Source organism: Panthera pardus, unplaced genomic scaffold (genome assembly GCF_024362965.1).
Source record: "Panthera pardus isolate Hobbes unplaced genomic scaffold, ASM2436296v1 HiC_scaffold_10, whole genome shotgun sequence".
NCBI classification, from domain to species: domain Eukaryota; kingdom Metazoa; phylum Chordata; class Mammalia; order Carnivora; family Felidae; genus Panthera; species Panthera pardus.
In genome coordinates, this window is record NW_026526655.1 from 43,388,923 (window position 1) to 43,402,844 (window position 13,922).

The window sequence follows — 13,922 nt, forward strand, 5'->3', positions numbered from 1 at the left end:
AGGTCACCACAAGAGTGAAGAGATCCAGCAAGATCCAGAAGCAGCTCCTCTTTCTCACCACCGCACTCCCCCTCACCCCCCCATGCTGTCCCTGCTATGTCTCTCCTTCAAACATAAACAATGTGGTAAGGAGAGAGCGTTCTGGAGACAGCCTAAGAAAAAAACTGGTCTCTCCTACCTTACCCTGTTGCTTAAAGAACAAAAACAAAATAGAACAGCACAATCACCAAGGCAGAAACCAGCTTACTTCCCCACAGAAATATCTGAGCATTTATTGCAAACATACCTCACAGCCTGCAAAACGTGTTACAAATCACCAGAGCAATCATTATTGCCAAAAATGAAGGCCATCGCATTTCTTATGATCTGTGTTTGAGTTGTTGACATTGTCCAAATGTTTTGGGAAATGGGACTTCACGAATCATTAAAAATAACATGCAAAAGTTTATAATTTGCAAAAAAAAAAAAAAAAATTTAAGGAGCAGCCTGGTAGCAGTTCCTATAGCTGCACCTTGCACAGGCTCTGAACGTGACTTCATGTACACAGGCACTAAACACCGCTGGGTTTTCCACTCGGGTCCTTCTTCCCTTTAGAAAACAGCTAAACTGGATCTAGGAACCATCACATGAATACAAAGGCCCCGAAGCAATTTGATATTTGGATGCTTTTTGTGTGTCGAGAACCGTGGGTGGCCAGAGATCCCTGAGCTGGGCGCGGTCTCCCACATGTCAGTCTCATGAATCAAAGTCTCCTAAGGAGGAAGTGGGCAGGAACTTGAATGACTCATCTCCCCTCCCGTCTCCAGTTTTCTACCCATGCCCCATGCATGGAATGTGTCTCCACTGTCTAAGTCACATTTATCCCCAAAGGCTAAGGGAGAAAACTAAAACTTTGGGGAACATCTTCAAATACGCACATCCAGAATTTTCCATTATACCATCTCCCTGAATGGAGCCCAGAACCATCCCACCCCCATTGGACTGCTCTAGGAAAAACAGGTAAACAGCAAGGTGTCTACGTTTGATACTGGTTTACACTGTAGTCACCAAGAGTATACCGGGATAGGAAGAACTTGGTAGGTTTAGAAGTATGTAATATACCAAAACTTTAAAGTCTAGGGTTTCTGTCAAGAATTCCTGAGTTTGAGTCCACCTTTTCAACATCAAAGAAACAGCAAACCATACCCCCCAATGAAGTTCACAACTAGTTTATGCTCTTAAGTATCAACTATGAACTTTCTGCTTGGAAGGATTCTGAAAGATGGATCAAAAATACTGGCCTGTTATTAATTTCTTTGTATTTTCTTGGCAACAGAGGAGGCTAATGATATCTTATACACTAGAAGACAGGGAGACATTTCAGTCTTATATTCTTTAAATACGTAACATTTTTCTTCCCAGTACACAAACATGGTAAGTTTTAAGAAAAACAGCATGATAGTGCTCTTCTTAAATACTTTAAGCGTTGATTTAAAAGGTTAAAGCAAGAGTAATGACGTCCATACTATTATGAACCATATTATTTCCCTCCATTTTCACTCTAAGGGGTACTTTAAATCTTCTCCTTCCTCTTCAAGTTCTCTTGGATTTCATTGATTCTCTCATTCACACGGAGAATGAAATCAGAGGAAAAAAGCTGGAACAGAAGGGATTGCCTATAACCAGGATCAATTTTCTTCTAAAAACAATTTAGAAAACAAATCTCATAACCACGAGGCACACTTACCAAGCTATACTGACTCTTACCCAACTATTAGGTCATTTGATTTGGAACAATCATTGCATCTAGCCTATCATATCTTTACTATATATGGTTCATATACAATATATGTATATGAGGTTCATATATGTATATGAGGCTCAAAAGGGCAACATAAATAAAGAGCTAGCCCTTCAAAACAACTAGCCCTTTGCCTGCACGAAACTAGCTCCATTGTATGAAAAGTGAAATATCCAGCCTGCTGTTCCGTTTTGGCCTATGGCACACTAATAATTTATTAATTTTCCCAGTAAACTACCTGCCAATTGTAGTACTTCCCAGATAAGCACTTAGCAAGAAGCTAAATCGATTCAGATGGCTCAGCTTAGTCTTGAATTTAATTTTTTAAAAAGAATAGCTGTTGTTCTTTTATGGTGATGCTACGAACGTCTCTCAGAGATCAGCTATAAGAACATCCAAACTTGATTGTGTGGAATTGGAGTGTCTGGATTACGTAACTCTCTTCCCTTACAAAATCGGACTGACGTTAAATAAGGATTCCTGGCTAGATTTTTCCTCTCTGTGGATTTTAACTCACTTCCCCTTCTTTTTGGTATCAGTGTTCCACTAATCTGTTTTCCAAACTGACATCAGATCACATGCGGCCAGCAAGGCAGGGCTATTCACACAGCTGGCCCTGGAATGCTTTGCAGTCAAATCCATGTGTCATCATCCCATGGTTTAATGCATCAGTTTCCCTCTTCCGTTTAGAGACGGACCAAAATGGATGAAAGGTTTCCACCAGCTCAGCTGAAAAGTGTTTTCATGGGAACTGTCAATGGGGTCATGAGGCAGAATTAGAGACATTAAAATTTTTTTCTTCTCTGGACCTTTACTGTCCAATTTTTACAGTGATGCCCAGGGTGTTCTACAAGGCAGAACCCTTAATTCTTGCAGTCAATTTCAAGGAAAGTAAAGGCAGAATTTTCATTATATTCTATCAGTTTATTTTCGCTGGGGTAGACAGTATCACAGAAATCTTCATTTATGCACTGATGAGGATTCTGAATACTTCTCCCTAAGTCAGACCTTCAGCCCTTATATTTCAGCTTGTGGTACTTTTAAGTCCTTAATTATCTGGCTTCCTTATGTTCAACAGTATGAACTTCCTGATGTTTCCATGTTTTCTAATTTTGCTGAGAATCCAGGAAAACTATGGGATGGCATCTGGGGTGCGCATGTGAATAAATCACAAGCAAAAAAACCATTTCTAATTCTGTATCAAAGAGCAGGTAAAAGTATCTAAAAGCACACACCCAAATCTCTATTCTGTGCTCCCCCAAATAAATTTAATTGTAAAATAAATAATGAAGCAGATTACTAAGAATCAAGATGTTTGGAAGATTAACCTGAGAAAGTTTACACAGGAAAATGCAGAGAACAATTAGTTATAATGAAAGACAAGTCTTAATTCTCTCAAGGAAACGGAAAAAAAATCAAAGCATCTATTGCATGGAGAAGGAAAAATAACTTCTCATGATTTTAGGGCCATCATAAGATCTGCCGTAGACATGACTGGTTAATTTGGCCTTGACTGAAATTTCTGGTTTGTTTTTTTGAGTACAGTTGACACACATTACATTAGTTTCAGGTGTGCAACATAGTGACTCGAAAAGTCTATACTTTGTGCTATTTTCACCACCAGGGTAGCTACCGTCTGTCACCATAGGATGCCATTAGTGCTCGCTTCGGCAGCACATATACCATAGGATGCCATTAGTGTTCGCTTCGGCAGCACATATACCATAGGATGCCATTACCATATTGGCGACTATATTCCTTATGCCGTGCCAAAAGTTCTATTTATTATTTTTTAAGTTTATTTATTTAGAGAGAGACAGAGAACATGAGTGGGGGAGGGGCAGAGAGAGAAGGAGACAGAGAATCCCAAGCTTGCACTCTCAAACCCTGAGACTATGACCTGAGCCAAAACCAAGAGCAGGACGCTTAACCAACTGAGCCACCCAGGCTCTCCCGAAAGTTCTGTTTAAAAAGAATAAAAATATAACCTGTTTGCTTTTGGGTAAAGCTGCCCAAGTGATTCCAACATGCTGCTAAGTTTAGGAACTACTGAGCTGGAACATTCTTCTGAAGAAGAAAGAAGGGCATTTTCAAATATAATGCAGGCATTTTCATAACTGAAGTCCATAGTTGTAACAGTGTTGAGAAAAAGCAGGATATAACTTGCAGAAGTGAAGCACAGTCATGAAGATGGGCTTGGAGAGAAACCTGAATTGGCCATTAAGTAAAAAATATTCCCACATTGCTACAGGATGTTTTATCCCGTCCCAAGTTACAGGTTGTGTCCACTCAGAACACCTAACTTCGTTGTTGTTGTTGTTGTTGTTGTTGTTTTTAAGTTTATTTATTTGGTGGGGGGAAGGGAGGGAGGGAAGGGGAAGGGCAGAAAGAGAAGAGAGAGAGTATCAAGCAGGCTCTGCACTGACAGAATGGAGCCCAACACGGGGCTCAAACTCACGAACCACGAGATCATGACCTGAGCCGAAATCAAGAGTCCGAAGCTGAACTGAATGAACCACCCGGGCGCACCTCTAACTTCTGTTTGGATTAGATCTGTAGCAAACGCATTTTTAAAAAGTAACCTAGTTTCTTGATGAGACCTTCCTACCAGATAGGATGTGCCCTCAGCCAGGAACAGACCCTCCGTCTTAGGGTTGGCTAATATCACTGTAGGCTCCATGCAGGGAAGGAACAGCTGTCTTGTTTACCGCAGGAATATGATTCCTATTAGGCAGTAAATAAATAATGACAAATGACTTCCTCACTTAGGCATGGTTAAACTGCTCATGGGGTATAACTCAGCTCCCTGAGTGCTGTGTGGTCACTTATCACATGGCTGATTAGATCTTAGGACAGACCAGAATGTGAAGACAAGCTGATGTCCCCTCATGACCCCATTATCCTATTAAAAAAAGTTTTCATGTATTGTGACATGACATTAGGCACCTGGCCTAATAGATCAATAAATCTTATGGCAACATAAAAATAAAATAAAACCAGTTTCTTTGATTTTAGATACATCATTAAATGTGTGTGTGTGTGTGTGTGTTTTTCCTTCTAACTTTCTAGTAAGATCTCTACTTTTGTCCTGTTCATGAAACCATCTAAATATAGATCAGCAGTGTGCTAGGTAAGAAATCGTTTTCCCTGCCAACTATAAACAATGATTTTGACAGGCTGCCCTTTGGTAACAGTAACCTGAGGACTTGCTAGAAAGAAACTAATTTCATCACCACGAGTTCTGAGTATACTCAAGCCGTTCTCCTCACACACAAACCTCAAATTCTTCCCTATTGCCACGAGACCAGAAACTTTCTTTTGCGTAGTCTGCTAAAGAGGCATCAATACAAGTGGACATTGTGCTGAAGAACAGTTTTCAATGGTCGGCAGGACAGGGGGCAGCAGGCAGGACACAGCACAGGTGTCCCACGCTTGGCCACCAGCAAGCAGAAGAACTCCAGGGGTATTCCCCATGCTGGTCAGTTTGGAATGAGGACAATGGTACAGAAATAGGGATTGAGAAACTTATCATGTTTGGGTTTTCTCCTTTATTTCCAGGTACTGGGGACCCTGTGAGTTTGGGGAGAAAAGTAACAGAAAGGCCCTATCAGAGGTTTTTTATTATTTATGAAGGGGGCCTAGGATTTAGGTCCTGAGTCTGCCATTTTGTAGCCATGTAACTCCAGCATAGTGACTTGACCTTCAGAGCCTCACCTACTCACCTGTAAAATAGGAATAGTAGTAACTATTTCATGAAGTGTTTGTGAAAATTAAATCAGACAATATATGTAACACTTCCCGCAATGCTTGCATACAGTCAGCCCTCAAGAATGATTTACCCCTGGCTACTAAATACAGAACATGATCAAGCAGGGATCTTGATTTACAAAATCAAGCAGGGATCTTGATTTACAAAAATTTATTACAAAAATAAATGTAAGAAAAAGATATTTGTTGGAAAGTCCTGGCTTAGCTGCAGGGAGGGGGCTGATGTTTTTTTTTTTTCTGTTCTGTGAACCTGATAATTTGGAACACATAAACACTTTTGGTGGTCATTCTGGGCAGGGCCTGGTTATTTAAAGGAATTCACAAATCATTACTTATGGGGAGAATGAAGAGAGGAGGAGCCTGATCTACTTGTTATTTTCCTGAACCAAACTAAAATACCACTCCCAAGAAATAAGAGTAAGAGTTTTAAAAGATCCTTACAATGGGGAAAGGAGCAAAAAACAAAAAAACAAAAAAAAAAAAAAAATAAAGCAAAGCGAAACAAAAATTCTTAAAACAACTTCTAAATGTCAAAGCAAAAGGATAAATAGGAAATTCCAATATAAGTATATAATTTTTAAATATTTAATTTGTAATAAGCATGCAGTCTTTTTAAAAAATTCATTATGAAGTTTACCAGAAATTCTTTCAATCTTTGCAACAGAACTCACACTGTAAGATTGACGTTGGATGAGACCCAACAAATCACCCAATCCAGACCCTGAGCCTGAGCCCATCAGGATGAAATGCCAGCACTGGCCAGGCCAGACTGGCATCTGGCTCTCCCGTCCCTGGCTTTTTCATGGCATCATCCTGTCTCACTTTCCTACAAATGACTGAATGACTACAGGCACAATGTCCATAAACCTTGTTGGAAATTGCCCAGTAAGAATTTTGAATCTGCAATTACAAAAGTCAAATACTGATACAAGAAGTTCTTCCTAAACAGCACTGTCTCCAAAATGCTGGCTCTCAGCACTTAAACACACACACATATAATAAACACACACACACACACACACACACACACACACATGTTTTGTTACATCAGCACAGAGTTTTTTGTAGATTCAAAGTTATATTAACTATATATTAAATGCTGTCTATAGAATATATGATTTAATTTCCAACTATTATGCATGAATAGAAACAATACAAAGAATAGAAAAAAGCTTACCTCAAAAATTTCAAAACCATAAATGTCCAAAACACCCATGACCTTCTTTCTCACTTTTGTCTGTGCCTTAAAAAAAGTTTTAAAATAATGAGTTGAATTTAGGCCTGAAATATAACACTAAAAGCATACTAAGGAAGATAGACTTATGTTACAAGTTAACTGTGTTTCACAACTAGAATAACTATAATTTAGTTGTTGTTTTTTAATCTATGACTTAGGATACTGGTATAGAATTTTCCAGAAATTTTAATGATAGATGACTTATTTAAAGAAGGCATTAGTGATGCCTAATTATAATAAACAATCACTGAATCTTACAATAGGTCGGGCCTTTCAAACTCCCAATACTCCAATACCCTCATTTTATTGACAAACATATCAGTAGGTTGAGAGGTCAAGTGACCTTTTCAGCCAAGTGTGTACAACTAGTTAGATGAGCCACGACCATGACCTGGGATGCAGACTCTCAGAGTTAACTCTGCAAAACCCATGAGGCCACTGACCGGTGAGATTTCTCACAAAAACATCTATGCAAAACAAAACAGAGTACTGACAAATTTCAATTCTATGCAAGGTAAATTATTTTCAAGGAACAGTCTTATCTGATTATAAAATTAAAATATCTTTAACTTAACGTTTATAATCTGAACACATCTATTATAGCTGATTTATCTGGTTGCAGAGATTCAGTACCTTAATGCTTTCATTGATTCGATTTACCAACCATGAAAATAACCTGCTATAGAGGTTTTTAGCCAGAGCATCACGGGCATAATATGCCTATTGAAAAAGAAAAGAAAAGACAAGAAAAACTCAACACCCACGATTGTCACAATGCTTAATTTCAATAAAATAATAAAGGTATTTTTTAAATATTTAAAGTTCTTGTATTTCAAGTTATTTTCAGAGCCAGTTTTTACTATACTCTGGATGAACAATTAAACCGTTAAGAGAATTGAGCAAATTATTTATCCTCAATCATTATACTTTTTTGCATCCCAGGAAACTAATTCTAAATATTGCAAACACTTTCTCCATAAAGATACTCATCTCTGTATTACAGAACAGAGAAAAATCAGAGGCACTTTAGAAGTCCAACAACAGGGGAATAGTAAGAAAAATAAATGAAAGCCTACTGAAAGGGAAGTTACACAGTTATCACAGAATGATCATTATGAACATTAGGTAATAAAATGGAAAATGCTTATGTTTTGTGAAAATAAAAATCTGTCTATTTAATACAGTGACTATATCTTTTTAACCCCTACATGTAGGAAAGGAAACTCAACGGAAAAACATTAAAATGGTTTTGACTGATGTGATTCAGAAATGTTTTCCTTCATTCAACCTTCTCAACATTAAAAAAAAAAATTTAATGTTTATTTATTTTTGAGAGAGAGAGAGAGAGAGAGAGAGACATAGAACACGAACAGGGGAAGGGCAGAGACAGAAAGAGAGAAAGAAAATCCCAAGCAGACTCCGCACTGTCAGCATAGAGCCTACTGCGGGGCTCAAACCCATGAACCGCAAGATCATGTCCTGAGCCAAAGTCGGATGCTTAACCTACTGACCCACCCAGGTGCACCCCTTCCGAACATTTTAAAAAAGATATTCCATAACATCTAGAGGCTAGAGTCATGATACACTGTGGGCAATATACTGTATAACACAAATAAATGGTTTTATTTGCTTATTCATTTATTTGAAGCTCTTCAGAGCTACTTGCCAAAGAAGAGGCAGAGGACATAGTCTCTCCACCCCTGACTTAGAAGGCACACCCTGGAGAAAGTCAGCCTTGCCAGGAAGCACCTAAGAGTCCCTGCACATATCGGGTGCCACGAGCATTTAGCTAGTGCACACCAACAATGTGATGCAGTGCTCTTGGGGAGGCCCGAGCGCCAGCAGCTTCCGGGGAGGAAAGCAAGATGGTCTGCTGCTGGGATTTTGGGTTTTGTTTTGTTTTGTTTTGTTTTGTTTTGTTTTGTTTTACAAAGAGAGCGAGAGAGCAAGCAAGAGCATGAGTGGAGGAAAGGGACAAAGGGAGAGAACCTTAAGTAGGCTCCACACTCAGCACGGAGCCCGACTGGGGCTTGATCCCACAACCCTGATATCATGACCTGAGCTGAAATCAAGAGTCAGATGCTTCTCTTGATTCTGGCTCAGGTCACGATCTCACAGTTCGTGAGATCAAGCCCTGAGTTGGGCTCTGCACTCACAGTGCAGAGCCTGCTTGGGATTCTCTCTCTCCCCCTCTCTCTGCCCCTCTCCTGTGCTCTCTCTCCCTCTTTCAAAAATAAATAAACATAAAAAAAAAAGAGTTGAATGCTCAACTGAGTGAGCCACCTAGTCGCTCCAGTTTGCTGCTGTGTTTAACACTCTGGCCACATGCATGCATTTCACTGCTTATAAGCAGAAATTTGAGCATTACTATTAAAGCTTTACATTTTTATGTTATAAAGAACACAACTTATTAGATTATACAGAAATTCTTTTCCCACATTTCTTTCTAAACGAAGTGTAACAGCTTTAATAACATAGGCCCTTCGTTGGCAACAAATCGTAGCTTTAGAGTACCTTTCCAGTTCATCTGACACTTCCATGCTAATCCTGAACCTCTCCCTAGAAAATCCATCAATAAATTGGCACAAAAAAAATAAAACCCAAGCACACAATGTCATCTTGGAGGGTAACAGTGGTTAATGATTCCACTGCAGAAAATGCATATATATGCTGAAATGGGGAAAGAAGCCTGGATTTAGATGAATGCCTTTTCTCTACCCTCCTTCTAGCTTTTACTTTCTTCACATAGGCCATATAAGTGCCTAGAACAGCACCTGGCACAGAGTAAGCCTATACATGTATTTATATTACGATTTCTGAAGTATCCTTTTCCTATCCCACCTGTGAGCCTATAGAATTCTTTCTTAATCCTTTCCCCTTTCTTTTCGTAAATTCTAGTTATCTCAAAACACCGCATAACCTCAAAACATTACCTATTTATAAACAGAAATGTCATCATAATGGCATCCAGTTTTTTTTAGCTATGTGCTGATTCCAACAAACCACCATTTCAATATGCAACCGAACTAATAGTGACAACTCATTCTGGCAAACTCCTTTATATTTTTTAAAATGTATTCACAGCCCATGTTCATCTTCTTTATTTCTTTCGAACAAATACTTATTCCAGAAGTCTCAAACTCAAATGTTTCCAGGGACTACATGACAGAAATGAATGGGAAATAGTATGATCTGTAGACGCATTCCACATTAAAGGCACTCAAATTCAAAATTTAAAAAGCAAGCACACAAAACAAAACAGAACAACAAGACAACAAAACTACCCTTTCATCAAATAAAATATGCCTATTGAGCTATATCTGGTACCAGGGGCTGCCAATCTGCCAGCCCTGATTTCTAGAGTCTGATTCATGCCACCGAATCTCCATAATAACATCCTCCACAGTACGGGAAGGAATGTTTATTCTCACTTAAGGATCACTAACAAGGTGTATAGAAATGAAGGACGACACTGACAGCATGGATTCACCATCTCAGATTCTAAGCACAACATGAAGAGACTGCACTTCTACAGCGGCATTGAAGCGCACTGAAAAAATCCCAAGTGAAATGTGCTTCAGCGATGACTGGTATTAGGTGTGGCCCAGGTGGAAACACAAGAGATGCATGGCCATGGGGGGGCCTACCCTGTAGCAGCTTACAGTGGAGTGGTGGAGACCAAATCCATGAGTGAAACAATCAGAGAACGAGTGTCCAACAGCAGGGGAAAAACGAATTCCCAGAAGGGAGAAGAGGGGGACTATGTGATCTTCCTGGATGAGGGGTAATTAGATGGACCATTCAGACAGGCAGGAAGAATTAGCCACGCCATGTGGGGAAGGGATAAGGAAGAGCGAAGGCACCGGGTAAAAATAAGCATGGCATTTATAGAAGTAGCAGGGAATAAACTGAGATAAAGAAAGGGTGCAGGGTCAGATTACTGAGGGCTTGGAAGCCAAGGAGAGAGGATGTGGCAAAAGCTGAACTACAACTCTGTCTTGAGTTCCTATCATTTCACCATGAGTCACTGTATCTGAGGAAAGATCTAAATGCCTTGGGCAAAATGAGGAATGGGGCAATACGGATGATGATGGGGTCCAAGAACTGAAGCTATGAGGAAACATTAATAAAACAAATTAGTTCTTGCTGGAATCAAAACCTTTTAGGCAGTAAGACTGGTAGAAACCTAAACCCTACATTAAAAAAAAAAAAAAAAAAAGAACTTGAATAAGGAACTGAAAAATCGAGGACCTCAAGCCAAATTCTTTTATGCTAAAGGTTAAAACAATGTGGAAAAGTTTAACCCAGTGATGTAAGGTGACTCAAGCTTATAAAGTAAGACGCACCTGGGCCCGGTTTCCAGAGAGGATGATTAAAAAGCGAGAGTAAAACACACAGTAAAAACAGACCAACATTTACCCACATATATATTCCATATATACCCACGTACATGTGGATATTCTTAAAGGACCTTCTTAAACAGGAGGCATCTTCTCATCGCAATACTTTTTACTTAACGATCCCCACTCTGCCTATTGAAAACGTCTAAACTCAGTGTGACCTTAGTACAGTGGTTCTCAAAATGTGGTCCCTGGACCACCGGCAGCAGCAGCTCTGAACTTGTTAGACATGCAAATTCTTCAGTCCTACCTCAGGCCTACTGAATACAGCAGCCTAGGGGCACAGCCTGCAAACCGTTTTGGACAAACCCTTCAGGTGGCACTGAGGTACACTCAAGTTTTAAAGTTTGAGAACCACCTCCACAATGAACCTTCCCAGCCACGTTACTCTGAATCCCCTTCGCGTGTCTAAAGCTACGGCCAAGCTAGACCACCCCTCCCCCTGATGTGGACTCCAAACTTGGCTTTTCTCAGTTTTCTTTTTGAAACCCCCTACTGCCCATTCTTTATTCATCTAAATCCTTCAAGGCTGGCTCAGAAATTATCTTCTCCATGGCGTCTTCCTTCATCCCTTATGTCCCTGCTAATGGTCTACATGGGGGCCTGTGCTGAGCAGGCTCTCAATGAATTTTTCTTGATTAAGTCAGTGACTCACCATCTGACTTTGCATGAGTGAGACTGACCTGGACAGACATGACAGCAGAAGCAGTAATTTAGGAAGAAGGACACACAACAGTTCTAACCAGAAGAGGATCGTTACAAATCAAATTTACATATAACCGAAGTTATAGTATTTTTCATAGTCAAAGCACCTCACCTGAAATACGAAATCAACACTGAAAGCTACAGACACATAGGCATCCTTGGGTTAGTAGCAAAGACCAGTTCAGAGAGGCAAAGAGAAAGACTAAATCCACCTACTGTCTTACAGATGCTTAAGGCCACTTACAAAGAGGAGGAGAATACAGTTGGACTATAGGCTGAGAATAAAGTAGGCCTCTGTGCCAAAAGTGCCGAATCAGTCATTGAATTCCAGTGCAGATCAGCACAGACGGGTGGGAAAATGTCTAAGCTGTAGAACAAAGGCTTTACATTGAAAGGGGTTTCAGAAGCTTCCTTGGTGTAACATCCACACGTGCATCCATCCATTCATCCATCCACTGAACTTGAACCAAAGGACAGAAGAAGTAAGCAAATCAGACTTGAGTCTTAGAAAGATTTCATTGTCTTCAGATGGACGGTATATGAAAAGGAAGGCAGGAAAGCCAATCTGGCCTCTCCAAACTGGCTTCTCCCACTGTGTTCTCCAAATTAGTGAATGGCAATCCTACTTTTCCAGTTGCTTGAGTGAAACATGTTGGGAGCCATCCTTGACTCTTCTCTTTCTCTCATGCCACATCTTAAGCCAACAGCATCAAAATGTACCCAGGTATAACCGCTTCTCACTCTACTGCTATCACCTGGTTCAAACACCATCAATTCTAGGTTAGCACACAATTCCTTGCAGCTTCCTGGTGCCATGAACGGAACGTCTGTATCACCTCCCAGCCCCAAATCCATATGTTGAAGCCCTAATCCCCAATGTGATGGTATGTGAAGGTGGGAGCCTTAGGAGATAGATTTAGATGAGGTCATGAGGGCAGAGCTCCCATGATGGAACTGGGGTCCTTATAGGGGGACGAGGACACCAGAGCACACCGTCCCCTCCCCCACCCCTTGCCCTATGAAGAGGATACAGCAAGAAAGTGGCCATCTGTCAACCAGGAAGATGGCCCTCACCAAGAATGCAACCATGCTGGTCCCCTGATCTCAGACTCCCAGCCTCCAGAACTTTGAGGAATAAATGGTTCTTTTTGTTTGTTTAAGCCACCTAGACTATGGTAGTCTGTTATAGTAGCCCAACTAAGACACCTTGCTTTTACCCATTCTCCCCCTGCACTCTGCTCTCCACATTGCAGCCAGAATGACCCTTTGAAATACAAGGCAGATCATGCCAGTGGTATCATTTCCCAGCTCACTCAGACGCAACTTCCCTGCCCCAGCACAGTGGGTCTCCCTTACTCTGCTCTCGTTTTTCTCCTTGTCTGCTGCTAGCTTGCCGTATAAATTCATTTATATACGAGGCCTACTGGCTATGGCCACTCCTCCTACCAAAATTTTAACCTCTGCGAGGGCAGGGATCCTTATCTGTTTAGTTTACTGCTGTGCTCCCAGTGCTTAGAATGATGTCTGCAATACAGTATGGACAGTTAAGATAACAACCTGCGAAATGAAATTTTTGTGTCCACTTATGTAAAAACTATCACAGACTTTTTAAAAACTCACTTTCTGGCCACGATGTTTCACCCACCTGAGCCACGTTCAGTGTAGTTGAAACCTTCTCCTGCTTGGCCTCAACCGTGCGGAAACTGAAAGCTCGTTCTAGAACTGATTGATCAATGCCGGTCAACTCACAAATTTCTTTTAACTCTGTTGGGGGACGGACACAAAAAGTGACTACACATGTGCTGCTAAAAATCCTTGTCAGGGCTTAGGATGTTCTTCCTAAAGCACATTCAAATCAAATAGTATAAAATGTAGAACTCAGAAGACTTAAAACTCAGCTCTAATTATGCTTCTGTTCAGTTTCGCTGGAAAGCATTTTCCAGTGAAGTTTTCCAGTGAACAGAAGTTTTCTTTCTAGATTAAGAAGTGGGCAGATGCTCAAAAGCAAGTTTGCTATATAAGGTTGACTCTC

At 40.4% G+C, this 13,922-nt stretch overlaps 1 protein-coding gene across 4 annotated transcripts in view; it reads right to left on the bottom strand.

Annotated features, from left to right (window-relative positions):
* The window catches only part of MYO1B (myosin IB), a 187,584-nt gene that overhangs the window by 45,488 nt on the left and 128,174 nt on the right, over window positions 1-13,922 (bottom strand). For all 4 annotated transcript variants that reach the window (XM_019462617.2, XM_053906819.1, XM_053906817.1 and 1 more), the window contains exons 11-13: window positions 13,536-13,654; window positions 7,419-7,505; window positions 6,726-6,791 (exon numbers count right to left, since the gene is read on the bottom strand). In XM_019462617.2, the coding sequence (XP_019318162.1) occupies window positions 6,726-6,791; window positions 7,419-7,505; window positions 13,536-13,654 (272 nt within the window). The remainder of the gene's footprint in view (window positions 1-6,725; window positions 6,792-7,418; window positions 7,506-13,535; window positions 13,655-13,922) is intronic.